Here is a 27,889-nt window from a genome sequence, read left to right as displayed (position 1 = left end):
GCAATCTGACTTGCTCTGGTAAGACTAGTAGCTAATGGTGGCTAATGTTAGCTAATATTAGCAAACATATAGATACAGTTATATTGTATATTTTATAGTTGTACAACAATTACACTACATTTTAACAGTCATCACTATTGTGCATTGTTCACCAAGGATGGTTTCATTTGAACAATTAAAGGGACAGTTCACCCCCAAATCAAAAGCAGATATTTTTCTCTTACCTGTAGTGCTAATTATCCATCTAGATTATTTTGTTTTTTGGAAGTATTGGTTGTAAAGATACCTGCTCTCTCTGGAATATAAAGAAACTAGATGACAGTCAGCTTGTGGTGCTCAAAACACCCAAGAAATACCTTTGATCGCACTGAGCTACATTTGCCAAACAGGTGTACCACGCAGAAGCAGGCATACATCTACCCATAGATGAGAGGATCGTGCTTGTGACAGCATGGGATGGAATGTTAATGGCGTCCTCCGTTGAGCTGTAATGTTAGCAGCATTGAGCTATCTGCCACGGTGATATGGTTGGCAGGTGTAGTTCAGTAGAAAGCAAATAGTTCCCACATGAAGCTGCTCACAGCAAGGTGTGTGGATTGTCTTGAGTAAACGGGTCATGATTTCTGGAAAGAGACATTGCTGTTGAGTTTTTCAAATGTATGTTTTTGGCTCTTTGAGCACCACAACCTGAGTGCCATTTAGTTCCATTATATTGGAGACAAAGCAGATATCATTATGGCCAATATCTCCAAAACTCTGCAAAACTCTGACCTACATGTGTAAGGTAAAATATGTATTTTGATTTTAGAGTAAACTGTCCCTTTAAGTTAGCTAAGTAATGTCCTTGCTTAGCTAACGTAAAGGAAATAGGACTACACACTGTAGTCCTAGCTGTCTCATTGTGTTTGATAATTAAGATTTCTGTCTTCACTCACTCAGGTATTTGACTGTCACTATCTGGCTGATGAGGTAAAGTATGTCCATAACGGCTGTCCATTGTTAAAGGAGGACACTGTCAAACTTCGGCTGTACAGGTTCACAGAAACAGAGACATACATGGAGGTATTTTCTCTCCATGTGGACATTATGGAACCTGAATGCAGCATCATAAAGCTGGGGCCCAAATACCTGGAGGTTCCTGAATTCTACAGCCTCTCCGATGCTGTGGACGGCAACGTGGTGTCCTTCCACTACGAGAGGAGGTCCAGCCTGGAGTGTACCATCCATCTCAGCCACCATGACACCCACCTGCCGGCCCATGGCCAGCTGGTCACCGGAGAACCAGAGCAAGCTACGAAGAGAGGGGATGAGCCAGAGAGCTTCATCCACCTACGTCAGCAGCTAGGTAAGCTAAATCCCTCCTCCCTAGCCTATCTATATGTGAAGAAGAAAGAAATCCATCACAACAAAAAACAATGAATTTGACCCAGAAATACAAGTTGCATCAGTTATAGCTAGCAAAAAGATATAAAGGGGATTTTTGACCTTTAGGGGAGTCCAAGTCCCGCCCCCTTTTGCTCTGTGTTACAGTAACAGTTGAGCATGCTTTATACTTGGTGGACCCTCACTCAACTTTCCTGTACACCAACTTTTTTTCCCAGGATGTCGAAGTCATGACCCACTGTACTCTGACTCTGACTGGCTGACTAGCTAATGATTAGATTAGCCAGCTAGTTACCTAGCTAGGATTTTACTAACAATAGCTATTCAATTCAATCATGAATGTATTATTAAGAACAGGATACCTGATGCAAAGATTGTGCCCATACGGTCCACCAGGAATTGCTCTCCTGGCACAAAGGCCAAAAAAGTTTTCTACCCTCTGGAATAACTTTCGCTGTAAGCACATTTTCTGTTTGACACTTTTACGAACATCTCTTTCATAATGGTGACTTTTGGGGAAAATGCTTTTAGGACTGCAGGGGAATTTTTCGTTGCAATACCACATGTAGCCACTGGAAAAAATTTTAAAGGCTGAGCAGCAACGACATATCTACTTCTCTATTATACATCTATGGATATAACTAGCTAGCAAACAAGTTATGTAGATTAGCTTGCAACTTAGTTTGTGTTTTCACAACATTAGCCATCAAATATATCTAGCTCGTTGACAGTGGATGTAGTTTGCTCAACTGTTATTGTTAGGCTGGGTGAAAAGGGGCAGGGTTGTTTTTTTTCTAATGAATATCATATTTGGCACAGCTGAAATTTAGCAGATTAATTCAACATTCTCTGCTGGTATAAATGCATTGTACTTTTAGTGACATGACATACTGGCCATCTTTAATCTGGTTGTTTTATTGAGCTCAAGGTTGCATTGTTTTTTTAAAGAAAGTATGAAATTCGTCACTGGTGATATAATACAAATGGTTAACAGTGTCTGTCATTGTTTCATTATCCAGATAATAAAGCCAGAGCGATGTGTAAATCTGAGGACTGCCTGAAGGGTCTGAAGCTGGTGAAGTTCACCAAAATTCCCTGTGATGACTTCCTGATGATGGGGCTGAGGTACCAGCACATAGACCCTCCATCTCCGGATATAGACTACATCGCAATCAGACTGGACCTCAAGGACACCAGGAGTGGCAGCATATATCAGGTAAATTGGTTGGTAAAATGTTTTATGACTTTGCTCCTTACTGCCTGTACCAGCACCATGATTTTACATGCTTCAAGACATGGTACTAATTAGGGTTATCGCAGAGGAAGTCATTATTTTTGTCGCTAGATAAACTCCTTAAGAGTCTCCAATGGATGGATACCACACCTCTTCTCAAATTTGCTTCAAAATATACTAAATTGACAAAAAATCATAGGAACTTTTATTTAAAGTACTGGCCACTGTGTTTTCTTTGTGTAGTCTGAACAGGCTTGGATTCCAGTGCGGATAGTCGGTGCGATGCCCAACCAGCCTCCCAAGCCTTCCTTCATGTCCATGTTTATCCTGGAAGTGGACCAGTTCATCCTCACTCCGCTCTCCACAGCAACACTGGACGCTGAAGATGAAGAAACCATCAAACAGCTTGTGGTTTTCAACATCACCAAGCCCCCCTCAGAAGGCTTCATCACTCATCTCTCTGATCACACTCGCCCGATCTCCTCCTTCACGTGGCTCGATCTCAACGATATGCTCATCGGGTATCAACCTCCCAACTCCTCACATACTCAGCGCAGGAATTACGAGGTCAAACCGTTTCTTATCATTCTGCAGTATGTAAAATAATTAGTTTTGTGTCAGTGGTTTCTGATATTTTTTAATCTTCCCATACAGGTGGAGTTTGAGGTTCATGATTTTTTCTTTGAGAAGAGCCCGTCAATCACCGTCCATATGTCTGTAAGGAATGCAGACACAAACGCACCCAGAGTGTCTTGGAACATGGGTATGCTAACATCGCCACACTGCAAATGCATAAAACTTTTTTTTAAAATGCATGAGAGCAGCGCGAGCTCAGCCCCCTCACGGTCTCTGCAAGCGTAAGATGGTGGAAAGATGTTGTTGGGGGACCTGTAAATGCTTCACATTTGCCTCCTAATTTAGCTACTGTTAACAAAACACTAGCTAACTAGCGAGCTAATTTACATAAATTGTTACTGTGTAAGTTAGCTAACGCTTATTGCTTATTCATCAGTTGCAATCATAGCTGGCTGCATACATCTGGTAGCTAATATTTCCGTTTCCCGCTCTTATTATGTGCTACAGTTGTCTATGTCGAAAACAAAATTACATTTTGAAGATGGTAAAATGTTCCTGTAAAAGTGACATAGTCACATAGTTAGCTAATGTTTGAAAAATTCTAGCTAACTAGCTAGATAATCTACATCAATTGTTAGCTAGCTAGTTAGGAAGTGTTTTCCTTACATGAGCTAATCTAAAATGTAAATATATGTTGCTTTAACAGGCTCCCCAACAACATCTTTTAGCCATCTTCAAAATTTGGTTTTCTTTTCAACATAAGAGAGTCTACTACATGTCATATCTAAGTACAGGAAACAGGAAAGGAGAAGGTTGACTGAGGTTCTGCCAGGTACCAAGTTTGTTCAACTGTTATTGGAACACAGAGCAAAAAGGGGCAATTGTGTCAGGCAATTATGTGCCAGACTGTGTATCTGTCAGCTTTAAGTAATTTTTGTGCTATAAAGTTGGCCAAAAAGTGTGAATTTTGAAGTGAGTGTGAATTTCCTCCAGAGGAGTCTAAGTTCTCTGACTCCAGCATTATAGCTTTTAGCTCTCTGGTGTTTTCTGTATTCTTGAAAATCAGGTTTGGCAAACACCTTATGACTAGCTAAGTCGTTTTTCTATGAACAATTTGTCTCATAGGGCTCAGTCTGTTGGAAGGTCAGTCCCGGCCAATCAAGTGGGAGCAGCTCCAGATTGTCGACAACGACAACCTGAACGCTGTTCGTATCATCACTGTGGACGGCCTGCAGCATGGACGCCTCACTGTAAGAGGTAAGCAGAACCTGGGAAAATAAATATATATTTATGAGAGTTTATGAGGCCTCTTTTGGGGGTTCCAGGTCCAGTTAGGGAACCATTGTTCTTAACAAGTCAAGCGTCATTGCGACGATTAGCAGGCTATGGCCTAGATACTTTTGGACAGACGTAGAAGTACTGATTCAACTTCTTTACTGCAGTACTGCAGGCTCTGAAATGTACTCAAAGTATAAAAGTAAAAATTCATACTTTGAAGGACAGTTTCTGTGCAAAGCTAACTGAACCTTTTCTTTGCAGTCAAGTCTCCCTCTCTGTCTGTTTCATTTTTGTCTTGATGCGCCTTTTTTGTCTTGTTGCATCTTTTATGTTGTTTTCATCTTATTTTGTTGCCTGTGGTCTTAGTTTTGAAAACATTACTTTTCACTGGTACAAGGTACATGCTACCAATCATCTCAACCAAAAGTATCACATTTACTTCAATTAATCAGTAATTAACATTATGAATACTAGCGTAATGTCAAAATATGACCTGTGTTTTTCCTTGATTGGTTGATGTGAAATCCAGGTGGAAAGGGCTTCATGTTCACTGTCAATGACATCAAAGCGGGCGTGGTTCGCTATCACCATGATGACAGCGACTCCACCAAAGACTTCATCATCTTCCGCATCACCGACGGCCCGCACCAGACCCGACACAAGTTCCCCATCAAGATCCTCCCGAAGGACGACAGCCCTCCGTTCCTCATCACCAACATGCTGCTGGAGGTGTCTGAGGGACAGACGGCTCTGCTGAGAGGCTCCACCCTCCAGGCCTCTGACATGGACTCCAGCGACGACTACATCCTCTTTAACATCACCCGCCCCCCACAGGCAGGGGAGGTCATGAAGATACCTGGACCGGGCCTCACAGGTCGGAGGAGTGGACTTTATTTTATTTTATCCTTTTATGATTTTATCCTACATGGAATTAGGTTTTGTTTTTAACCAAACATCATGTTTCTTTTGGTTTGAATCCAGGTTATCCTGTCAGCCACTTCCTGCAGAAAGACCTGTCTCAGTCTATGGTTTACTATAGACACCTGGGGAATGAGGTGTTTGATGACTCCTTTGAGGTGGTGCTGTCGGATTTTCATGACCCTCCGAACCTGTCAGAGTCTCAAGTGGGTAACAGTAACACATCTCTAAAATACAATTTTCTGTATTCAGCCTTTCAACACAGGCTAATTACAGTGAGGTTTACCTTCATAGCACTGTATGACTGCAGGGTAGGATAAATCTTTTTCACAGCAGCCATGTTGATTTGAAATAGTAGAGTAAATACAGGTCTTACATTTTACATTTATTAAGGTTCGGTTCAAACGCAGGTCAGACAGAGTCAGGGTGCTGCTGTTGTGAATGTTAGCTCACTGGATAGGCTCTGCTACACTAAATGGAACAGGACCTTAATTAATATCATTGGTAACACCTGTGTTTCCCCTGCTATTCATATTAATAGGGCCACCATGAAAAGGGTCCTCATAAGCCCCGCCTCTTTTTGCTCTGTACTCCAATAACAGTTGAGCAAGCTTGGTAGCCGGTAGAATCGTGGTCATATTTTTCCTTTCCTGTTTCCTGTACTTAGAAAACCAAAATGGTTGAAAGAAGTTGCTGGGGGGGGGGTAATGTTAGCTTAATGCTAACTAACTAGCTAGGTATCAATTGTTAGCTTGTTAGATATATTTAATAGCTAATGTTAGCAAAATGTTAGCTCATGTATGTTAACTAATGCACATCATGTTTGGCTAATGTTAGCTAACTAGCATTTTGCTAACATTAGTTAACTTAAGATGTGACTATACACATATGTTGCTTTTACAGATACCTCAGCAACAACTTTTGAACAGTCTTTAAAATTTGCATGTGTTGCTCAGTGCTATGTCACTTGTAAAGTTGCTCTAAATGGTTGGAGATCTATCCAGTTGGTCTGCATCCTTTGGAAATCAAAAATTAACTGAAGGATCCTAGACTAACTGCCAGGCTTTCCACTAGCATGAATGACATGAAAATGATACGAACCACAGTGGTGGAAGACTGACAGACCAGCTGACTAAAGATAGTGAGCTAAATAAAGAGTTTATGAAAAAAAATCCATGGGAAAAAATTTTTTTATTGATCTTCTTTGCAAATTTGATCAGAGAACTGATATCTGATTCAGTGATCTTCAATGATGTTCTTGTGGTGCAGGTGGTGATGGTGCACATAGAACCTGTTCCAGACCAACCACCGAAAGAGGTTCCTGGTACCAGCCGCTGTCTCGTGATCAAAGAAACCGAAGTGGTCCATATAACACGGCAGCACCTTCACTTTGTAGACCAAGAGTCCCCGGACAGTGAGCTGACGTATACAGTTACAACTCCACCTTTCTACACTGGTCCTCACAGGTCAGTCTGTCATCAGCTTCAGCAACTACTATGATGGAGTATTAGGGCCACATTAGGGATTTTAAATCTAAATTGCATTTTGAGTTGAAATTGTATTTCAACTTTATTTTCGATATTATTCTCAACATTTCTATTTTATTTCCGACATTTCAACATTATGCTGGACATTTCAACTTTATTTTCAACTTTTCCATTTTATTTTCACCATTTCGACCTTATTCTCGCCATTTCAACATCATTTACAACATTTCTACTTTATTTTCGACATTTTGACTTCATGGTTGAAATTTGAACATTATGCTCGACATTTCAACTTTATTCTCAACATTTCAACTTTATTCCCAAGAATTTTGATGTTATTCTTGGTATTTCAACTTTATTTTTGACATGTCAACTTTATTCTCAGCATTTTGACCTCGTTCTTAACATTGCGACTTTATGCTTGACATTTCAACTTTATTTTCAACATTGCATTTTTACTTTTGACATTTCAGCATCTTCTTCCTCTCATCTTCCCCCTTATGCCTGGCCCTAATACTTCATGAAATATGTTCTATCTAAATTTGTGTTATTGTCCAGGAGTCCAGATGCAGGGAGGTTGTTCTTAGTCGACAGTATACCCAAATTCACCAAAGACCCCAATGCACCAGTGCTGAGGCTCTTCACACAGGTAATTCTTTTAGTTTTTTTTCACGTAGGAATGCAGTAAGACTAGCTTATCCACAACCTTTCCCTTTTTGTTTGTTTCTAGCATGCAGTCAACTTCATGAAAGTAGCCTACATGCCTCCAGTCATGGACATCGGTCCTTACCCCCAGTATGTCCAGCTGATTCTCTCTGTAACAAACCGACTAGGAAAAACAGTCACTGGGATCTGCTTTAACATCACTGTGATGCCAGTGGACAACCAGCCGCCACAGGTGGGAAAGAAAACGTCTCATTCTTACTTCATTTCTTTCATATGTATATGTAGAAAAAGTGTCGTGATACGTTCTGTTTCAGGTTATTACCAACCCTCTGACTGTGGATGAGGGAGGGGAGTGCTGGCTCGGCCCCGAGCATCTGCTGCTGTCAGACGTGGACTCTATGGAGGGAGCCCTGAGGGTGGAGCTTCAGGGGGAACCACATCATGGAGCTCTGCAGCTGGGCAGCCTCCCGCTTAAACCAGGCCACGCTTTCACTGTACAAGACCTGAAAAGCCTTAAAGTTAGGTCAGATATCCTGCTTCATCCGTTCCTTCATTTTATGTGGCATTTACACTAAAAATCATACTCTCTAAATATAAATGGGAAAAATTTAGGAAGTTATAAATCACCACGTATTATAATAAGTATGATATAAGACAGTGGCTCCCAACCTTTTATTCTTGGAGCCTACCCTACATGTATCTAAGGAAAGCTGAGCTGATGATGAATCAGTAGTCTAGAACTGGCATGAATTGCACCACATTATTGTGTTGGTTTGTCTCACAGAGCCATTCATTGGATAAGAGAACTTTAATTTACACTTAAAGTAAGAAAAAAAATGAAAATGAGAAAAGAACATGCATAAAAAATTGTTTTGTATCTTATTAATTGTTAATGATTAATCACTCAATCAATTGTTAGCATTTTCAACTATCTGTAAAGGAAAATGCACAAAACTCTTTACTTACAGACAGGTGACACATGTTGACACATGAAGCTTTGCCATTTTTTCCTTTAATTTCTCTGTAGAATGTAGAATTCTCTGTAAGGTGCTGTAAAAGCTTGAGAGTGCATCTTGAAAAAGCTGGAAAAGTGCTTGAATTTGACTTTTGAAAAGATGTATGGACCCTGAAATTGTGATTTTAATTGACATGTGCAAATCTGATTTTGAGGACCTCAGAAAAGACAATGTCTTGGGGACCTGGGTCTCAGATTAGGAACCAGTGATACAAGATATATTCACATACATGAAAACACCTTTAAAATACAACACCACATCTAACTACAGCCTAAACAAAAGAAATTGACTGCTCTCTGATTCAGCTTCAACAAAACCTGAACACTAGTTTTTACAAAGAGCTTTTGGATTCCACCAGAGTGCACAGTTGTATCTGTTAAACTGGGAATTCGGCAGGCATCTGGGGACAGTTGTAGCGGTTTTGACCACTAGATGGCAGAAGAGGTCCTGTTTCTCTCTACCAGACTCATGATCATGTCCATGAGTTTCCTGTTCTAGCTTTTTGGTGCTAATTTGGTGTCTGATCACTGTGACACACAACACCAATGTGAATAGGTAATTGCTTGCTAACATCTCAGCCATCTCAACTAAATAAGGTCATATTGTATAAGACAATTGTGTGAAATTTAGCTTGTTGTGGAGTTCTGCTCTCCGGAGGCCAAAAAGGAAGGAAAAGTAAAAAGACTGGTGCTGCTTTATACGTAAGATACTAATAAAATAAAACCAAGTTCTTGATTATGTTTTTAAAGAACTCTTTCATGTAAACTTAGCTCCTAGATTAAATGATCAGAGGAACAATATGTAGCAGTTGCTTGTGCAAAAATGAGTACAGCAGTCCAAATAGCGAGTTGGAGCCATCAACAGTATAGTAAATAGGTAGAAATCCTATTTTATACACAATCTATGGAAGATTGCAAGTCGCAGGTTGTTTCCCCTCATCCCCTCCTCCCCAGGAAGCTCAGGCTGGCTGCAGGAACACTGCAGGAACACTGCAGGAGCGCAGGACACACACAACATAATAAATGAGGAAGAATCCTCCACTATAAGTTCATCAAGTGTTACGACTGTTAGTTGTCTGTTAAGCCCATTATCCTGAAAACAAAAGCCCACTGCTCTGAAAATACACACTCTGGATAAGTTCAGTGGCTGCCTGTCTCACTGCCTGCCAAACTCCATTAACATTTTGTTCAGTTTAACAGCTATAAACATCTACTCTTTCTACAAGATTACTAACGATTGTCTTATGAGTCATAAACGGACACTAACTCATTTGCTGACCATTCAGCATTAATTTGAAGTCTAATTAACGTGAAACAGGCAAACAAAAACAGTTATTCCGGCCCAGAATAGAAAAGCAAAGCTTTTTTTCCTTTTAACATTGTCAGATTGTTTATTTCATCACTCAGAAAATCTTTATCTGTCACTTGTCAATCAGGTACAATCACGACAGCTCAGAAACTCAGGAGGACGAGATTGAATTCAGTGCAACAGACGGCACCAATTCAGTCACTTTTGTCCTGCAAGTGAAGGTAACTGCTGCGGGTTTCACTCTTGCTCCTTTGCAGTCAGAAAAAAAGAAAGTAAAAACATCACCATTCTTTTTTTTTTTTTTTATTAAATTGACTTGCATGTGATCTCCAGGTGAGGCCCATCAACGACGAAGTCCCGGTGTTGGTTGCTGGCTTGAAACCAATTCTCAGCTGTGCGGAGGGACAGGAAGTGGTCATCACAGCAGAGTTCATCTACGCCACTGACGCGGACAGTGACAACAGCAGCCTGGCCTACCTGATCGCTCGGCAGCCGTATCACGGCGTGGTTCTCCGAAACGGTGTCATCATCGACCGCTTCATCCAGGCGGACATCACAGCAGGCATCGTCAGCTACAAACACACAGGTGGGCGGAGACTGTTTGTTTAAAAGAGCAAAAAGATACAGATCATGTCAGTCATATTTTACTCAGCTGAATTGTTTTAGTTTTAGTCTAGTTTTAATTGACTAAATATTATAAGATAACTAGTCAACTAAAATCTAACAAGTTTAATTAGTGCAAGTGCAATGCATAGGTCATATGTCTAACATTAAGTATATTACATTTTTTCTCTTAATTACACATTTGCTTCAATTTGAGGAGGGTGAAACTTTACACTTAATATCTTTAGTGTGTCAATTGATGTTTTAATTTCTGATCTGGTTAGTAAATCTGGGTTATTTACTTCTCCAGTCAGTACAGGACAGCAGAGGTTTCTCTGAGCTTGTATTGTATTTCACGTTTAGTAAAAATACACCAACTTGTGTTTGCTGATAAAATAATGTTAGCTTGAAAAACAAAGACATTGAAGTGTGTTTAGTGGCACTTTCTTTTGAATTTTGGGACGACTCGTCTGCAAGTGTTTTTACCAGTGATTGTCGCTCCGCACAGTTTGTGTCTGTCTGTTTTTTTTCTAGACATCAAATGTGAAATTTATCCCTTTTCTGCTGTTGTTACTTTAAGAATATAATGTCATACAGTTACTAATTACCTGCTGAAAAATGTAGTCAGTAATGTAATCCAAGTAGCACAGTATTAAAGTAATGTAACTTGATTATTTTACAGTACTTTTGGTTTACCTCAAAATAAATATGGTGAAATTGTTCTCATAATACAGTGCTTTAAGAGCTGCAACTAACAATTATTCAATTAATCAATTAGTTGTTGGTCCATGAAATGTCAGAAAATGGTGAAAAATGTTGATCAAAGTCCAAGATGACGTCCTCAAATGTCTTGTTTTGTCCAAAACTAAAAAATATTCAGTTAATTGTTAGACAGGAGTAAAGAAACCAGAAAATATTCACATTTAAGAAGTTTTACTTTTTTTAAAATTAGAAAATAACTCAAAATGATTAATAAATTATCATATTGTCCTAAGGTAATCATTACCTTTTGCAGAAAAAAGTTTTGGATCCTCATTTACACTTTAAAATCGAAACAAATTGGAAGTTGGGGTGTCAAGGCATTTTCATGTAACTGATAATGCACATTCAGCCATTTAAAACAACAGGTGTACTTCAGGGTATGCACATGGGTGTCAGCTGAATAGATAAAAAGACATCCCAAAACATTAAACTACATCTTTAAAAGTGCAGTTAAAATGTCAACTATCAGCAGCTGCAATAGACAAATATCTCAACTTCACATCCGCATCCACATTCATAAAAGAATATTGGTTGAACTGTTGTGGAGGAGAAAAAAATAAATAAAAATATTAAAGTGCTTAAATTATGTTAATGCTAATTCTGGTCAGTTTTTGCCTCATGCTGAATTTCATAATCATTGAACAATCTCATTCACCTTACTTGAAACCGTATCTTTTTACAAACCACCTGGACATCGAACCTGTACAGTAAATATCTTGAGAGATGATACTGTATAGTGCTGGACCGTCTCTGAGAAGACTTTATGTGATTGTGTTTTCAGGACAGGAGGTTGGACTCGCTCCTCGCCATGACACCATCACCTTTGTAATTTCTGACGGAGAGACGGAGAGCTCGGCTCTGTGCTGCGGTGAGGGAAACCCCAGCAGGAGCAGAGGCTCGGCTCAGCTGCCGGTGTACGACCTCCAGGTCACAGTGTTCCCCGTCGACAGCCAGACTCCTTCACTGACTACAGGTGGGTTATTTACTAAAGCAGTCTAGAAATCTTAATTTTGAATATGTGGGGAATTACATGAATACATTGGGGAATTTACACAAATGATTAAAAGGCCACAGCACACAAAAATCTAATTTAAAAAAGACCAATGCAAGTGAAGCAAATTTCTCGTACACAGTGGATAATTTCAGTTTGTCTGTTCTTGTTTGCAGGAGACATCTTTATGGTGGACGAGGGTGGGACTGCCCCGATAACTGCGTCTCATCTGAAGGCCTCAGACGTGGACACGGTCCTGGACGCGCTGGTGGTCAGTCTGATCTCGCCACCCCAGTTTGGCTACATTGAGAACATCCTGCCCAGTCCTGGATTTGAGAAAAGCAACACTGGCATCAGCATAGGTGAGCATCGTGACATACTGTATATCATCATCAGGTATGTGAGAACGAAAATTAATATTATGTGTGTTTCCTTTTTCCAGCCTCTTTTTCATACAAAGACATCATGGACGGTCACGTGAACTACGTCCAGTCCAGACACCAGAGGATGGAGCCCACAGCCGACCAGTTCATGCTCTGTGTATCAGACGGCAAGCACACCTCTGCCCACGTCCCCTTCTACATCATCATTAACCCCACAAACGATGAGATCCCAGAGTTTGTGGCTCGAAACATCACAGTAAGTTTAAATGGACAGTTTCACTACTGGGGCCATATGACAGAAACGTCCTAACTCACTGAATTTAACTGTTTGGACCACCAGAGTGATGAGGTATAGGACCTTTACAGGTGAACAGTTCCTAAGTCAGTGTTTCTGTCCTAACTTAAGGTAAGAAATCTAACTTCAGGATCACCATTAAACGGTCCTGACTTTCACTTTTCCATCTGCAGAAGTAGCTAACTTACTAACTAGCTAACAGCAGCTAACAGTAATGTTCACTAATGGCAGCTAATGTAGTCTTGGCTAACAGTAGCTAACATAGTGGCAGCAACAGAAGTCAATGGTAGTGTTCACTTATAGTAGCTAATGGTAGTATTCGCTAACAGAAGGACACATAGTGTTTGCTAACAGTCGCTAGTGTAGTGTTTGCTAATACAAGCTAACTTAGTGTTAGTAGTCTTAGTGCTAACAGGACCTAATGGTAGCGTTCACTAACAGTAGCTAGCAATAGTCTTGGCTAATAGTAGTGTTAGCTAACTTGTTTATGGCTCCTCATTTATTATATCCCACTTGACCTGACTCTTCCTGTAGGATAGGACATTTCTGTAATATGGACCCAGCCCAAGCTGAGACAGTCCAATCAGATTTTGTTCACAAGTTATGGTCTGATACTTTCTCATGTCCTTCTGTGACGAGGTACAAGAAGGAGAGATGAAGCAGCTGGACTCTTCAGTTCTACATGCGATGGATCTGGACGTCCCTGCGAACGTCCTGCGCTTTAGTGTGGTCAAAGCCCCGCAGCACGGCACCATCATCAACTACAGCACTGAGAAGACAGTCCACAAGAGACGGGAGGCCAGTCCTCAGTCCCCGGTGGTCCAGTTCACAATGACAGATCTCACAAATGGTACTTTTTATACTCCTGATGCTACATTCATGTCCAACAGGAAATATGACATTGATATCCCTCATTAAATACAGTAATACAGTGTTTGGGTTGTAATTGTTAGTCTTGTTAGTTTGACCTTTATTTATATTAGTCAAACTAACAAAATAATCCAATTTAATACAGTTTTACTTATTGACTGACAGCTGCCGTACACAGCACCTCTGTGAGAAACAAAAACACTATAAAATAATTTTGAAAAACAGTGTTGTACAAGTTCACACTTAAAAAGAGTGAACTTAATGTTCAGTTCACAGTTCCAAAAAAGACCTAGTTCATGTTGATTTCTTTGCATCTCCTACCATGGACACTGGACTCTAAATAATGATGTTATACTAAATGTTGCACAGTATTCATGTTTTGTATTTATTTTGTTTGTAAATGTGAAATTAGTTTCAACTCAATTCAAGTAGCTAAAATCTAAGAACAGTAGCCTAGTCTTCTGCAAAAATAGAAATGGACTTTTGTTTTGAATGTGCCATATAAAACAATTCAAACTACATACAAAAAATAAAAAAAAAGTAGTAATATTATTAGATACTGCAGCAGTGTTGTGCTTATTTAGGTGTGCTTATATTTGAGACACAATAGGTTAATGTTGCTTATTTTTTCAGGGATTCAGCTGCCCCCAAGCACTGTACCATTGCCCCCACCAAAGGGCCAATAGTAACACTCTCACTTCTTGCATGAACTTTAAATATATATTACAGTCTTGTCCTTATTGGTGAAAATATATTAATTGTATTATTAATTAGTGCACATATATATGTTTCTCATATTAAAAGATGACTAGTGTATTTCAAGTTGTCTGTGGGTTATGAAGGATTTTTCTTTTTTTTTTTTAATGGTACAATGGTCCCCAGTCTCCCCTACCTTAAAATATTGAGTTAATATCTCAAAATAATGACTTGGTATGTAAGGCATTTGGAGAAAGATTCTTATTATTTTGAGAGATATATTCAATATTTTGAAATACTAAATTGTTATTTTGAGATTTCAAAACATTATTTTGACAAAGTTTCTCATGATAATAACTTACAGGTTCTTTTTTTCCAACATATTGGCAGAAATTAGTTTCCAAAGATACAGATGTTTGGAGATGTGGATCTTTGTGTTTCTCTGTTAACAGACTCCAGTCTGCAGTGGAGTTCATACACTTCACTGATTTATATCATGTCGACACTTCTGTTCATGTTTGTGCACACTCTTCCTCTGCTGCAGTCACACTTAGTTTTAATCAGCAGACATCCACGTTCATTAATTACAAACTAGTAATTAGTTCAGGTCCTTGTTCATCAAAAATATGAGCATGTTCAGTGAACGCCTGAATCTGTTTTTATCACATCAACCATCACACTTAGTGAACATAATGACAGGAGGTAACATGAAGCATGCAGTTCTTGTGTATCGTTTCTACTCACTGTTACATGTTTGAATAAGTCAGATGAATGTGCAGCATGGTTGTGTTTCAGGTATGGAGCTGATGTACATGCACGATGACACAGAGAATATGGAGGACAGTTTTACCATCCAGCTGAGTGACGGCAGACACCAGCTCCACAGACAGGTGACGGTTAAAGTGCTGCCAGTCAATGACGAGGAGCCTCGAGTCATCAGGTTAGACTGGCGCCTTCATCCTGTCCACATCAAGTGACTGAAAGTAGAAATGAAAAGTGTCTCATTCCTCTGTCCTTCAGGAACAATGGACTGGAGGTGGAGCCAGGAGAGGCCAGGATCATATCCAGTGTTACTCTCTTTGCTCAGGATGGTGACACTCCTCCTACAGACCTCATGTACATGATTGAGAGTGTTCCTACACAAGGACAACTGCAGATTAAGGTTGGTGCACCGCCACAGAGTTTCAAAGAGATGCACCAAATGTTTTTATACTACATCCCCTGTCAGTTTGGCTTTGTTAAGTGATGAACAAAGTGAATCAACCATTTTTACCAAATACATGACTGATGCCATGCTGACAGTATAGTAAACACTGTGGTAAATGATAAAGGCTTTTACTTAAAATGCAGGAAAATGGGAATTTGCAGCAGTTCTAAAGCCAAATGGCAAATAATCTTTGATTAGTTAAACTCTGTCAGATATGACGTACCATCAGAAGAACTACACACACTCACTCATCTAAAAAGACATACACTTTACAGCTGCAATAATCTATTAATTTTGGTGATAACTAGGCCCGTTACAGTAACGCTTTATATTAAGGTGCCTGTAATGGGGGTTAGGTAATTGGTATCAAGGCCCTTATAAGATGCTTATTAACATAAATGTGTGTTAATAAGGATATACGTGTTAATAATAGCAAAATAAACATGTTTATTGTGAGATAACAAGACAAACAGAAACAATTATTAGAAACTTGTCAACTAAACAACAAACTTGTTTATTAGTCTGACTCACCAGATGCACACTGCCATTGGTCGTTTGTTTCAAGCAATATAATGGCGTCTGCTATGATAAGTTTTCAAAGTACCTCAGGAAACCTGCTCACTCAAAACGACAAATTAGCACCTGGGAGGCTAATGCTGCGAACGTCAAGGAGCTAACAGATGTTACCTTTTCTTTTGCAGTGATGTAGTCATTTTAATTCCTCTTTCCTGACATGCAAATGTCCCACCAAAGCATCCTGGGCTTAGCTCCGCCCAAGACGTTTGTGATTGGTTTACAGAAATGCAAACCAGCCTAAGCATCTTTTCCTCTATAGCAGAATGTGTATCCGTGGAGCCAGACCTTCCTCCAGCACTGAGCGCTATGAGTTATTATAAGTGTTAATAATAGCATTACAAACACATTTGTTGAGTTTAACTAACTTACCTGTTATGTCATTGATAAAACTTTGCTTTTAATTTTGCTTTTACTGACACATTGTTTCTTTAAGATTTCTACAAACTTTATTATGCATTTATTAGTAATGATTATTTTCATCATCAATTAAGCAGTCGACCATTTTCTTCATAAATTGATTGCTTATTTGGTCCATAAAATGTCAGAAAATGTTGATTTGTGTTTCCCAGAGTCCAAGATGACGTCCTCAAGTGTCTTTTTTTTGTCCATAAATCAAAGATGTTCAGTGTACTGTCGGAGGAGTAAAGAAACCAGGAAATATTCACATTTAAGAAGCTGAAATCAAAGAATTTGGACTCCAGTCAAATAATCGATTATCAAAATACTTGGCGATTAATGTAATTACCTTACTACCTTATAGTGATGACGCTGGGTTTTGCTGTGCTCTAACTGTGACTGATCCTGTGTCAGGAAGGTCAGGACTGGGTGACACTGACAGCGGGGAGAAAGTGCTCCCAGGAGACGGTGGACATGAACCTTCTGCGCTACATGCACACAGGCCTGCACAGCGCTAAGACACAGGACTTCTTTGTATTCCACTTGTCGGATGGAAAGAATCAATCACCACCACAGCACTTCCACATCTCTGTCAAGGATCTAGAAAAAGGTACTGGAATCCACTCTCACATTCTGCATTAGACACAGGTTTGGGGCTAATTATCTACTTATGACATCCTTGTGACTGCCAGCCAGCAAATATCATGTTTCTGTGGATGATGATCTCCACAGTCTTGTGGAAGAAAAATCTTTCTTCATTATAACGGAACCCTGCCCAAAAAAAAAAACACCGTAGTATCTCAAATAATGCGATAGATAGATTAATTCATTATTTTGACATACTAAATCATTATTTTGAGACAGTGATTGAATCTATTTTAATTACTAAATTGATTTGTGATCTACGTCATTATTTTAAGATACAATGCTGCACCACCACGATAAATCTTTAAATCTGATTAAATCATGGTTTAACTTTTTTGCACCAAACTTAAAAACTGGCTTAAAATGAAGAAAGATTAACTTTAAACCTCTCTGTCAGCTAGTTAAAATTTGTAAATTTTAACTAAAATTTGTGAATAGACATTTCCATTTTAATTAAATTCTAATTTTGGTTGACATCACTAAAGTTGAATTAACTAAACTATTTTTTAATTGTGCAGCAGAGCTAGGATTAATTTTAAACCTGGATTTACCATCTTTAACCTGTAGTTCTGTTACACACTGATTAGCACCATGGGGGCGCTGTAGAGCCACTGCAGGGAGGTGTGGATGACCAGGGGAGTTTAATAAATATGATTTATGTAGGGGAAATAAACAGGAGTATGCTGATGCTATCATGCTGACCTTTATTTCACAAAAATTCAACTTGAATCCTTTTTTATTAGTTGCTTCCTCAGTTATTGTTAAATATTGATAATAATCGTGGGTTGGGGCTCTGTGAACTGATTTTTGGCTTCTGAAGGAGGCCAGAAAAAGTTTGGGTACCACAGATTTAGAAGACCCTTCTTTTCCATCCCAAATGCAGAAATGTATACTTTAAATGTCTCCTCCACCGTGATTTTCCAGGAAATATCGCCATCTTTGTGAAGCCAGTGAACGTGAGCCGTGGCGATCGTGTGGTTCTCACCACAGACGTGCTGTTGGCCACAGACGGCACAGACAAGCCTGAGGAGCTCCTGTACGTCATCACCAACCCTCCTCCTCACGGACATGTAGAGTACATCAAACATCCCGGACTGGCCATCTCTACCTTCAGTCAGATGGATGTAGCAGCCAACCTGGTGGCTTACGTGCATGACAACCATGCCAGCACCCCCACAGAAACCTTTCAGTGAGTCTGGAAGCCTTTGTTTTGATACCTTCTTTAAGGCTAAGTTCACACTTCAGCTCAGACTTTATCATTTCCCATCATTATTTCCTCACATGACACATATTTGATGTTATTTGACTCATCAATTTGTAAATAAAAAACCTGAGTGGGAAAAAAAAATAAATTTTGAAAAAAGTCAGTGACCCTTCAAACCAATGCTGATGTTACTGCAAGCTAATTTCATTGCTGTGGCAATGCTGTACCGCTGTCTTTATTTTGATAGCTTGTAATGCACAACTGTTGAAAGGGAGGCCAGCTTAATTTATTGTGTAATATTCATGTTAAAATACCCTCAGCTTCCTGCAGTCTTTGAAGTGACAGACAGTTAAACCAAACTCCATTCAAAAATCAGGTGTTTTATGATCGGGATATATTTTTTCCACAGTGAAAACTTAACTTACACCATTACTAAAACTCTATTCTGATACGCTTTGATCCACAGGCACAAATGGCACAAGTAACATTGTTAACTAACATTTGATGAAGTGTGTGACACAGATGTACACGTGTTGACTGTCCCAGCACTGCAGCTCTTGTTTGCACCAGATGAAAGTTACACTTGTGTTTTAGTATTATGTTTGAATTATTTCAAATGTGGATTAATTTGTCTGGTTTGTACAATCTGACCAACTCTGCTGTGAAAAATGCAGGCTCATCATGTCAATTCAATATTAAGATTAATATAACATATGCTGTGACTTTAATTGGTCCTTTCAAAAGTCGATGGAGTTTATTTGTCTGTAGAAATTTTGTAGTGTAGTGTGCACTAGCTATAGCACAGATATAACTGTCTAATAAAGATGTCTGGAACATGATTGTTAGCTTTCCTGTGAGTTGAATTCTTACCATGATCACACCGTTCAGACTCACTAACATGTCTCTTGTACATTTTGGCAGGTTTGTCGTCAGTAACGGTAAGATGAGCAGAAACGGAAGCTTCGAGATCACAGTGGAGATGGTGGACCGCATCCTGCCGTCTCTGTCCTCCAACAGAGGCCTCTCAGTGCCCCAGGGCTCCTCCATGATCCTTGGTCCTGACTGTCTGGCCCTGTCCGACCCCGACACTCCACCTAACGCCCTCACCTATGTGCTCGTGCAGCCTCCACAGTACGGCAGGCTGCTGTTGGGTGGCGCCGCACTAACTGCTGGCTCTAACTTCACCCAGAGAGACATACAGGAGCTGGAGGTGACATATAAACATGACGGAGGGCCATCACAGATCGACAGATTTGCCTTCACTGCCTCTGACAGCACCAGTCGAGGCTTCCTGCTGGACGGGCGGTTACAGACTGCACCTGTGTTCTTCACCATTCAGGTAAGAAACAAAAAATAAAAGTGTCCCAGATAGCTTTTTATGGACATTAATGTGAAAAGTTGAATAATAATTTTGCTGTTAGAATACTGTTGTAATGAATGAAATTTCAAATAAGTCAGTACAGTCCTAGGTAACAGAGTGTATTTTGTGTGATTAGAGGCATTTTGATTGTGTAATCACACATTGTTATCTTTGCTGTTTATTTTTTTACTTACTCCTTTTCTTCTTCCATATGTTTTTTTTAGCAAATAAACACATTTAAATTTTCACATATAAAACATGTCTCATGGTCTATGGGAGTGCACATATAATCAGTATTTCAAATACTGTACATACTAGAGTCATCATATCTGGTGCACAGCTGCCCCATGGAGCAGTGCTCAACATATTAAAGCATGTCTTTACAATAACACCATTATGTGGTTAGTTAGTAAGCATTTAACATTTTTGGAAGAAGAAAGATTTTTGTATAGACAATTCAAATGATATAGGCCTCACCTATTTCCGCCTATAAAAATTTTACACATACATTACATACCATACATAACAGTTTACACGTACATATTTAGAACACCCTCTACAGTGTTCACGTGATGATCATTACATAATCATGTAATAACCGTAGGTGTGGCCTGATGCACTTAACATACCATTACTCTTCAGTGCTAAACTTTCTTTTACAAGCCAAGGTTGTGTACAAAATGTACATTTGTAGCTGCTTCATGCTGTATACACACAAAACATAACAGAAAACTGTTAAATTTAAAAGTCTCCCAGTTTGGGGAAAGAAGCTGCTCTTCAGTCTGATGTTACAGCAGCGGATACTCCTGTATCTCTTGCCAGAGGTGAACAGGGTGAACAGGCTGTGGCTGGAGTATCGTGTTTTAGTATCAGCTCCCTCAGCAACCTCAGCTGGCACAGCTTTCCAGTATGGCTGATAGAGACTCCTCCATATGTGAACTTTGGTACTCTTTATATTACGTCACTTGATTTCGACAGTACATCAAAACAAAACACTACAGGGCAGTCTCCAGAAATGACACTAGAGGAGTACCTACAGTGTCATCGTTTGAAGTGCAGAGGCGCTGATGAAGTTGCCATATTTGACAGTTTGGGAGTGAGAGCAGGCTGGTCACATCTTTTCTTGAGTCTAAACAACGTCCTTTTCTCTGATATTCATGTCAATCACTCTCTTGTACTAACAAACTGTATCATTTCAGATCAAACCTTTGGATAAATCCTCTCCTGAGGTTGTGAAGCTGCTTCCTCTTTGGAAAGCAGAGCTTTTAGGTGACGGACGACACGGGATCTTTCTTTCATCTCGAGAGCTGAAGGCCCAAGACAGCGATACCAGAGAAGAAGAGCTGATATTCTGCATCGTTCGCCAGCCTTACTTTGGTTACCTAGAAAACATCACCACAGGTCAGGAAATAAATGTTGGTTCCACCTTGATCGCAGATGACCTTAGAATGAAAAAATAAGTCTGTCTTTGCTCTCGCAGGTGGTTTTGTCCCACAGCGCTTCTCTCAGGTGGAGCTGAACAAGAGAACTATTGTCTACATCATCAACCCAGACAGCGAGTCTCTGTCAGACAGCCTGGAGTTCACAGTGTCTGATCCTTTAGGGAACACCGCGGCCTCGCACATGTAAGAAAAAATCAACAACACTCGTTTATTTTATAACATCTTGAATGAACAGTTCAGTCCTCACTGTACCTGACCTCGTCTTTACAGACTTGACTTCAGCTGGTCCAGCGTGGAGCTGTCTCAGTCTCACTACTCTGTGTGTGAGGAGCAGGGGACCGTCTCGCTGGACATCATCCGAAAAGGAAACTTAGCAGAGTCGTCATACATCACTGTCAAGGTCTGCAGGTCATTTCTTATTGAAACTTTATAAGTTTTTAACTCATCAATCACCTGATACTGGACCTGTTTCTTTACTGCAGGTGAAGGAGGTGACGGCAACAGCTGGAAAAGATTTCCTCATAAGTCTTTCTTCCCTCATTCAGTTTGATCCAGGTAAATGCTCATTAATATAGAAAACTTTTATGATGCTTTTTGTAATGTTGTAATACTCAGCCTTGAGACCACTTTTAAGGTTTGTTTAGAAGAGAACCCTAGATCTGTGAAACTCTCAAGATTTATATGCCTTGTTTCGTCACTGTGCTCATTGTACAGATTACTTGTGTTTTATAATGTGTTTAACACTGTTGATATGATCTGCTCAGGTTTAGGGACAGAAAACTCTTGGTTCAGGTTAGGAAAAGATCTTTTGTGGGTCCAGGGTTCCCATCTAGGCACAACCACTTTTTGAAAGTCTCCGTCTTGTCTCAGAATCACATTTTTACTTGGTCTAGTCCCGTCCATAATAAGAGAATGGTGTAGCTCAAGTGATGCTAGCAAAGCTAGCTGGCAAAGCTAGCTGGCCTCTGTACCAAGACTCTTTGGAAATCTCTCTACCTCTCACCCAAAGACATTTAGCACATATTAGCGCTACATATTAGCTATGTATATGCTGTATGTTCCAGGGTGCTAGTTTAAGTTGCTTGCCAGTTATTTGCCAGCTAGCTAGGTGTACAAGCTACCTTTAATTAACATATATTGAGGGATGTAGCTAATACAAGTGCTTCTGTCTATATACTGTAGGAGTGTCAAAGAGGAGCTGGCAAACTGAGATCGTCCAGGATCTCCTTGAGGAGGCTGAGGAGATGTTTGAGGTGCTGCTGGTCTCCCCTGAAGGCACAGTGGTCGGCAGCATCAACAAGGCTCAAGTCACCATCACGGAGTCTGGGAGGAAGACAGGAAGAAGAGGTAAAGGTGAGCCCCAGCTATAAAAGATATAACAACATAACAAGATGAAAAAGATGCAGCATGACTAAAACGATGTAACAAAACGAACTGACATAACAATACGAAAAACAAATAACACAATGAAAGCAGCATAACATGACAAAACAAACATAACAAGATGAAGAAAACAAGATGAAAACATTGTAATGGAGGTAACAAGACAAAAATGACGTAACAAGACGAAAACAGCGCAACAAGATAAAAACAAGGTTGCAATACGAAAACCATATAAAACGATGAAAACAACGTGAAAGATATAATGATGAAAACAATGTAACTAGACAAAAAAGAAGTAACAAGATGTAAACAATGTAGCTTGTATTTTTTCACTTTTACTTGAGTAAATAAGTTTAATCAGTACTTCTGCTTTCACTTTTATTTCTGGTCTTTTTTACATTAGTATCTGTACTTCTACTAACGATTGTTAAAACGTAAACACTACAGGAGAGTGCCGCCTGAACCCTGATCGTGAGGCTCCTGTTCTTGGAGGAAAAGAGGTCCGTTCTGACAAAGTCCCACAGCACGGATCCATCCAACTGGAGAAACTGCCCCTCGGCACAGATTCAGTAGTCTGGACCCGTGGAGACAGTGTCTACAGGCCCGCAGCACAGGTCCCAAAGAAGAAACTCAAAGTTACGGGCAATCCAAAGTCTGTAAGTACCTCATCTTCAAGATCAGCACTGGATGTAACTTTATCTGTCGTTGTTCCAGATTAAAACTGTGTCCAAACTGTTTCTCTGCTTTATCTGTCAGGTTGCACCCTCATCAGTTTTTCACAATGGGACAGACATAGTTTATACGGTAAGCAAGGGCTGCATCTAATACAAACCTCACCTAATCTCTTCAAGCCACAAACGTCTTCATTTCTGTGGTCTTTTTAATTACAGTATCATGGGATCATGCAGATGCAAGTGGAGGACGACACGTCCTCGTCTAGGAAGAGCAGGAAGGCAAACATCCGTGTGGTCAGCAGGGGAGCGCAGCAGCAGGCGTCAGCAGCGTTCACAAAGCCAAAGTCAGATCCTCAAAGAAAGATCTCAAAAGCTCAAAAAACTGGACTGGCTAAAGGACACGTGAGTACAAATGTCATGGTTGTTTTCAGCTGCAGAGATTTTGCACTTTCCCAACGGCTGGTTCTAAACTTTAGTATTATATTGTGGATAAACCTCAAGACCAGATGATTTCTCCTGTGAATTTGTTTGCTCCACAGGCTACAGCTGATAACTCCATGCCAAAGCCCTGTGTGCCAGAACTCAAAGGACTCCTACATTTCAACCAGACCACCAATCAGCTCTTTCACTGCAACGGTGTCTCCTGGAAACCCTGGGCACCAACGGATCAGGTACTCCAGCTTCGCTACAGGGGGAACCTACTTGTGATAAAAGCACAAACTAAATTGAGTAAATCCTGATTCATTGGTGTAAAGTGAAATTAAATAGAGCTTAACCAATCTGGCAATGTTTGTTTACCCAAATACCAGCAAATAAATAAATACGTGAATCATTTGTGTAAATATTATTTTTATTTATTATAGGGTTGAGGGGCGTTGCTAGGTAGCTAAACAGATAGTAAAATATAACATTGTTAGCTAGCTAGCTAAAAAGTTAAAGTGTTACATTGTTTACTAGCTAGCTAAAAGGTTAGTTAGTCTAGTTAACCTAGTCATGATGGCTCTAACTTCTCTTCCTTTGCGAAAAAACTTTGGCTGAATCAATGGAGCAGTATGGCCTAATAATAGCAGATTTCAGTCTTGGCCTAGAGTAGAAAACTGGGTTTAAAGAGAGCTTGAAAGTTACTCTTTCTTAATTTTAAGCTTCTCTCAAAGTTTGGTGCAACATAATTTAAATTTAAATCATGGTTTAATCAGGTTAAAAATGAATCTCTGTTGGTACAACCCAGCCTTGAAGTGACTTATTCTCTTTTCCAGACAAACATTGATAGACCTCTAAGATAATTTCTTTCAAGATCAGTCTGAAATCATTCATGTTTGCCTACAAATGTCACTATATCTGCCCATTTCCTCCTGAAACACAGATGGTGAGCTCTCAGAAGTGTCCTCAGGGCTGGACCTTTCACGGTGGCCACTGTTACACCCTCAGCACGGAGCACAAGGTCACATGGAGCGCAGCTAACAGGGCCTGCAGGGAGAGGTACAGTCAAACATGGAGCTCACACGCCACACAGTCTGCATGTTAAAGAATGAACACACTTTGAGAGAAACAGTGCATGCTTCTGATAAGTTGTCTGTCATGCATAAAAACTTTATAATCTGAATTATATGCATTGTGAATTATCCCATAGAATACACAATTTCACCCCTTGTTTCAGATATAAAGGCACGCTAGCAAGTGTGTTTTCTAAAGTCGACATGGACTGGTTGTGGGACTTCAGCGGAAGAAAACCCTTCTGGATAGGTGGGGATCTTTGAACCATTTGATTTGTATAATTATAGTTCACAATTTACTTTTTGATAATGAAAATATAAAGCGGTAATGGCCATTGTCAGTGTCATTACATTGTCAACCATTTCATGACACCTCTCATGAACATGAAGGAATCTTGATGATCTTATGTCATTTTTAATGCAAAGTTAACATTGTTTGTAATGACTACTTGACATTAAAGAAGACAACATAACCTGCCAGTGTCTCAGTTATAACAGCTTGACATAAATTAAGACAAAAATGTCCCTGTCATGACAAGTTGACATTATCAAACTTAAGGAAACTGTTTAGCTTTATGTTTTAGCATTACGTTAAACTGTCATGTGGTTTGTTTTGACACCAGCCATCATGAGACTGGAACAACTGTTATAAGTGTGTCGTGAATATCTTCCTTGATCTCAAGTTACATGGTACATTTTAGACTTGCCATAAAGACGTCAGTATGTTTTATTACACTGTCAAATGCTTTTGTAACAGTGTCACGCACAATTTCCTGGACTTCAACCAAACTGGCACCATTTGGACCTGTCATAAAGATTTTGTTCAATGTTGTGAGGCCAGTTTGACGACAGAGTACAGTACCAAGGTGATTAAGCTTTCAGAGTTAGTACACTTTAGTTGCTAGCTTGCTACTAAAGTAGGCTAACCGCTCTCTGCTTTATTTTCTCTTTAGCTTGTTAGCTTAATTAGCCAAGAAGGTAGCCATCTAATTAGTTGACTCAGCCCTGGGTTGCCAGGGGCCAAACTGAAAAGTCTGGCACTAACTGACTGACACTTAATGACAACAGACATAAAAATTCATAAAGACTCATTCATGTTCATGACGTGTCATGACATGGTTATGACAGTGTAATGACAATCTTATGCACATACCCTTAAATATAGTGTTAACATAGTAATTGGGAAAAATGTATAATTCATCATTTTGTCCAACATGAGAATGTATGATGATATAATATGTGGCTGGTTTTGATACTAGCTGTCATGAGACCATTATATGTGTGTCATGAATAGTTTCCTGGACACTAAAGTTGTATCATCTGTACTTGTCATAAAGATGTCACTAAATGTTATAAGGCCTGTTTGAGTACAGTACCAAGGTGATTAAGCTTACAGAGTTAGCCTACTTTAGTTGCTAGCTTGCTAGTTCTTTAGGCTAACCACTCTCTGCTTTTATATGTAGCATTTCTTAGTTAGTTAGTTCAATTAGCAATGGAAGCAGGTATGTAATTAACTGACTCAACACCGGGGTGCCAGGAGCCAAACCCAGCAAGAAAACCACCTTGGTACTGTATTCTCTGTTGTCCAAATAGCCAGATTCAGTTTCAAACACCAGCACTGGCTGACTTACACTTCATGACAACAGTCGTAAACATTCGTTAAGACTGTGCATGTTCATGACAGGTGTCACAAAATGGTAATGACAGTGTAATGACCGTCTATTGCACACCCCTTCAAATAAGGTGTTACTATAATAATTGGTAGAAGCATTTTAATTTCCTCTAACTGGCTTATTTTTCTCGGGCTGTTTCAGGCCTGAATGACAGGGAGGGCCAAGGTCGTTGGGAGTGGGTAGGCGGTGAGCCGGTCAGCTACACTAACTGGAGAAAGACACCCCCTCGGTCCAAAATGAAGGGAAGCAACAAGTGCGTCCTGGTGTGGAAGAGGGCAAAGTGGCAAATCAGGGACTGCAAGACGAGTCGAGGTCATCGCTTTGTGTGTTCAGTAAAAACTTCGACATGAAATTCGACAGGATGTGCAGCATCACAGCTGTGAGCCACTGTGTTGTTTCAGAAGAGCTGCAGGACGAAGGACTGATCCTCAGGACATTTAAACTGCAATAACTTTTCAGTAAGGATCAACGGGAACTTTGCTGGAACTGTTTGTGTCATTTATAATGAACTTTGTGACCATTATTGTGTCTTAAAAGTAACCTGACTTTGTTTACAGTGCATTTATTCTAATTAACCACTGAAACTATTGTTATATATGTAAAGATTTTTTTATATATTTAGTGTCTTTTCCTTATTTGAGACAACCAAGGCTGGATTACAAACAGGAGCCACGGGCCCCTGAAAGCCCCAGATTCACTGTGCGTCTGTTGGTTTGTGGTTATTTAGGTTTGCTAATATTTTTCTCAGTGCAAGTTTACAGCTGCACTGTTACCTAAGGCACCCTGCTAGTCACATCCACATCTAGTTTTAAGGCTTTTATTATTTTAATTTATATTGTGCTCACATTGTACATATTTATAAATTTGTGTCGAACCCAGGGCCACTGCAAAGGACTCACAGCATCAGTAGATGGAGCAGACGCTCTACCAATTGAGCCACCAGGAAAGGAGAACCAAGGTTCTGGGAAAAGGGGCGGGACTTAGGAAGGATCAGTTGACACGCAGTATTCAATCACTGTTTGGTTTCCGTCTCTACAGGCACAATCCTGTGCTCACAGCACATGGAATTTGGGGGTGAGAGGGAGTATACACAATGTACAGATGGTGTTGGTGGGAAGGGGGAGGGGGCCCAAAAGCTATTTTTTTGCCCAGTGGCCCCATAAAAGCCTCATCCGGCCATGGAAAACATCTATTTCCAATTTGTTAAAATAGATTTCAAGATGAAATCATAATTTGTGCAAATGAAACTTTGATGGAATATTTTGTTCAACCAGGTGATTCCTTGTTTCATTACAGAGTGTGTAAAATAAAGGTCTAATGTAATCATTTGTATCTTTTTAGTATTTGCCAGAAAATCAGATCAATATATG

The 27,889-nt window shown here is 39.8% G+C and overlaps 1 protein-coding gene across 2 annotated transcripts; it reads left to right on the top strand.

The window, feature by feature from the left end:
* Positions 1 to 940: 940 nt before the first annotated feature.
* Positions 941 to 27,842, top strand: frem1a (Fras1 related extracellular matrix 1a). Of its 2 annotated transcripts, none has more exons than XM_084711696.1 (34): positions 941 to 1,345; positions 2,403 to 2,599; positions 2,861 to 3,184; positions 3,272 to 3,380; positions 4,319 to 4,450; positions 5,001 to 5,345; positions 5,453 to 5,595; positions 6,659 to 6,855; positions 7,435 to 7,525; positions 7,607 to 7,774; positions 7,857 to 8,065; positions 9,994 to 10,087; positions 10,200 to 10,452; positions 12,013 to 12,204; positions 12,399 to 12,584; positions 12,665 to 12,861; positions 13,540 to 13,750; positions 15,262 to 15,406; positions 15,487 to 15,628; positions 17,060 to 17,255; positions 18,215 to 18,479; positions 19,416 to 19,833; positions 21,054 to 21,255; positions 21,335 to 21,479; positions 21,567 to 21,696; positions 21,779 to 21,851; positions 22,479 to 22,643; positions 23,127 to 23,335; positions 23,436 to 23,483; positions 23,570 to 23,755; positions 23,893 to 24,024; positions 24,717 to 24,832; positions 25,011 to 25,096; positions 26,661 to 27,842. In XM_084711696.1, the coding sequence occupies exons 1-34, from the start codon at positions 1,057 to 1,059 to the stop codon at positions 26,867 to 26,869; spliced, it is 6,204 nt and encodes a 2,067-aa protein (XP_084567822.1). In that variant the 5' UTR covers positions 941 to 1,056; the 3' UTR covers positions 26,870 to 27,842. The 2 variants fall into 2 exon arrangements, with proteins under 2 accessions (XP_084567822.1, XP_084567821.1); XM_084711695.1 differs by having other exon boundaries at positions 22,479 to 22,649.
* Positions 27,843 to 27,889: the final 47 nt, after the last annotated feature.

Source organism: Lutjanus erythropterus, chromosome 23 (assembly GCF_056507025.1).
Source record: "Lutjanus erythropterus isolate fLutEry1 chromosome 23, fLutEry1.hap2, whole genome shotgun sequence".
NCBI classification, from domain to species: domain Eukaryota; kingdom Metazoa; phylum Chordata; class Actinopteri; order Lutjaniformes; family Lutjanidae; genus Lutjanus; species Lutjanus erythropterus.
Note: the sequence above shows the minus strand (reverse complement) of the source record. Positions and strands in the feature narration are given on the sequence as shown.

Bases quoted from the DNA above. Each gene is read 5' to 3' on its own strand.
- frem1a (XM_084711695.1), top strand. From the start codon at position 1,057: ATGGAGGTATTTTCTCTCCATGTGGACATTATGGAACCTGAATGCAGC. The intron at 21,697-21,778 runs GTCTGCAGGTCA...TCTTTACTGCAG, and splicing joins CGTCATACATCACTGTCAAG to GTGAAGGAGGTGACGGCAAC. The intron at 25,097-26,660 runs GTGGGGATCTTT...GGGCTGTTTCAG, and splicing joins AAGAAAACCCTTCTGGATAG to GCCTGAATGACAGGGAGGGC.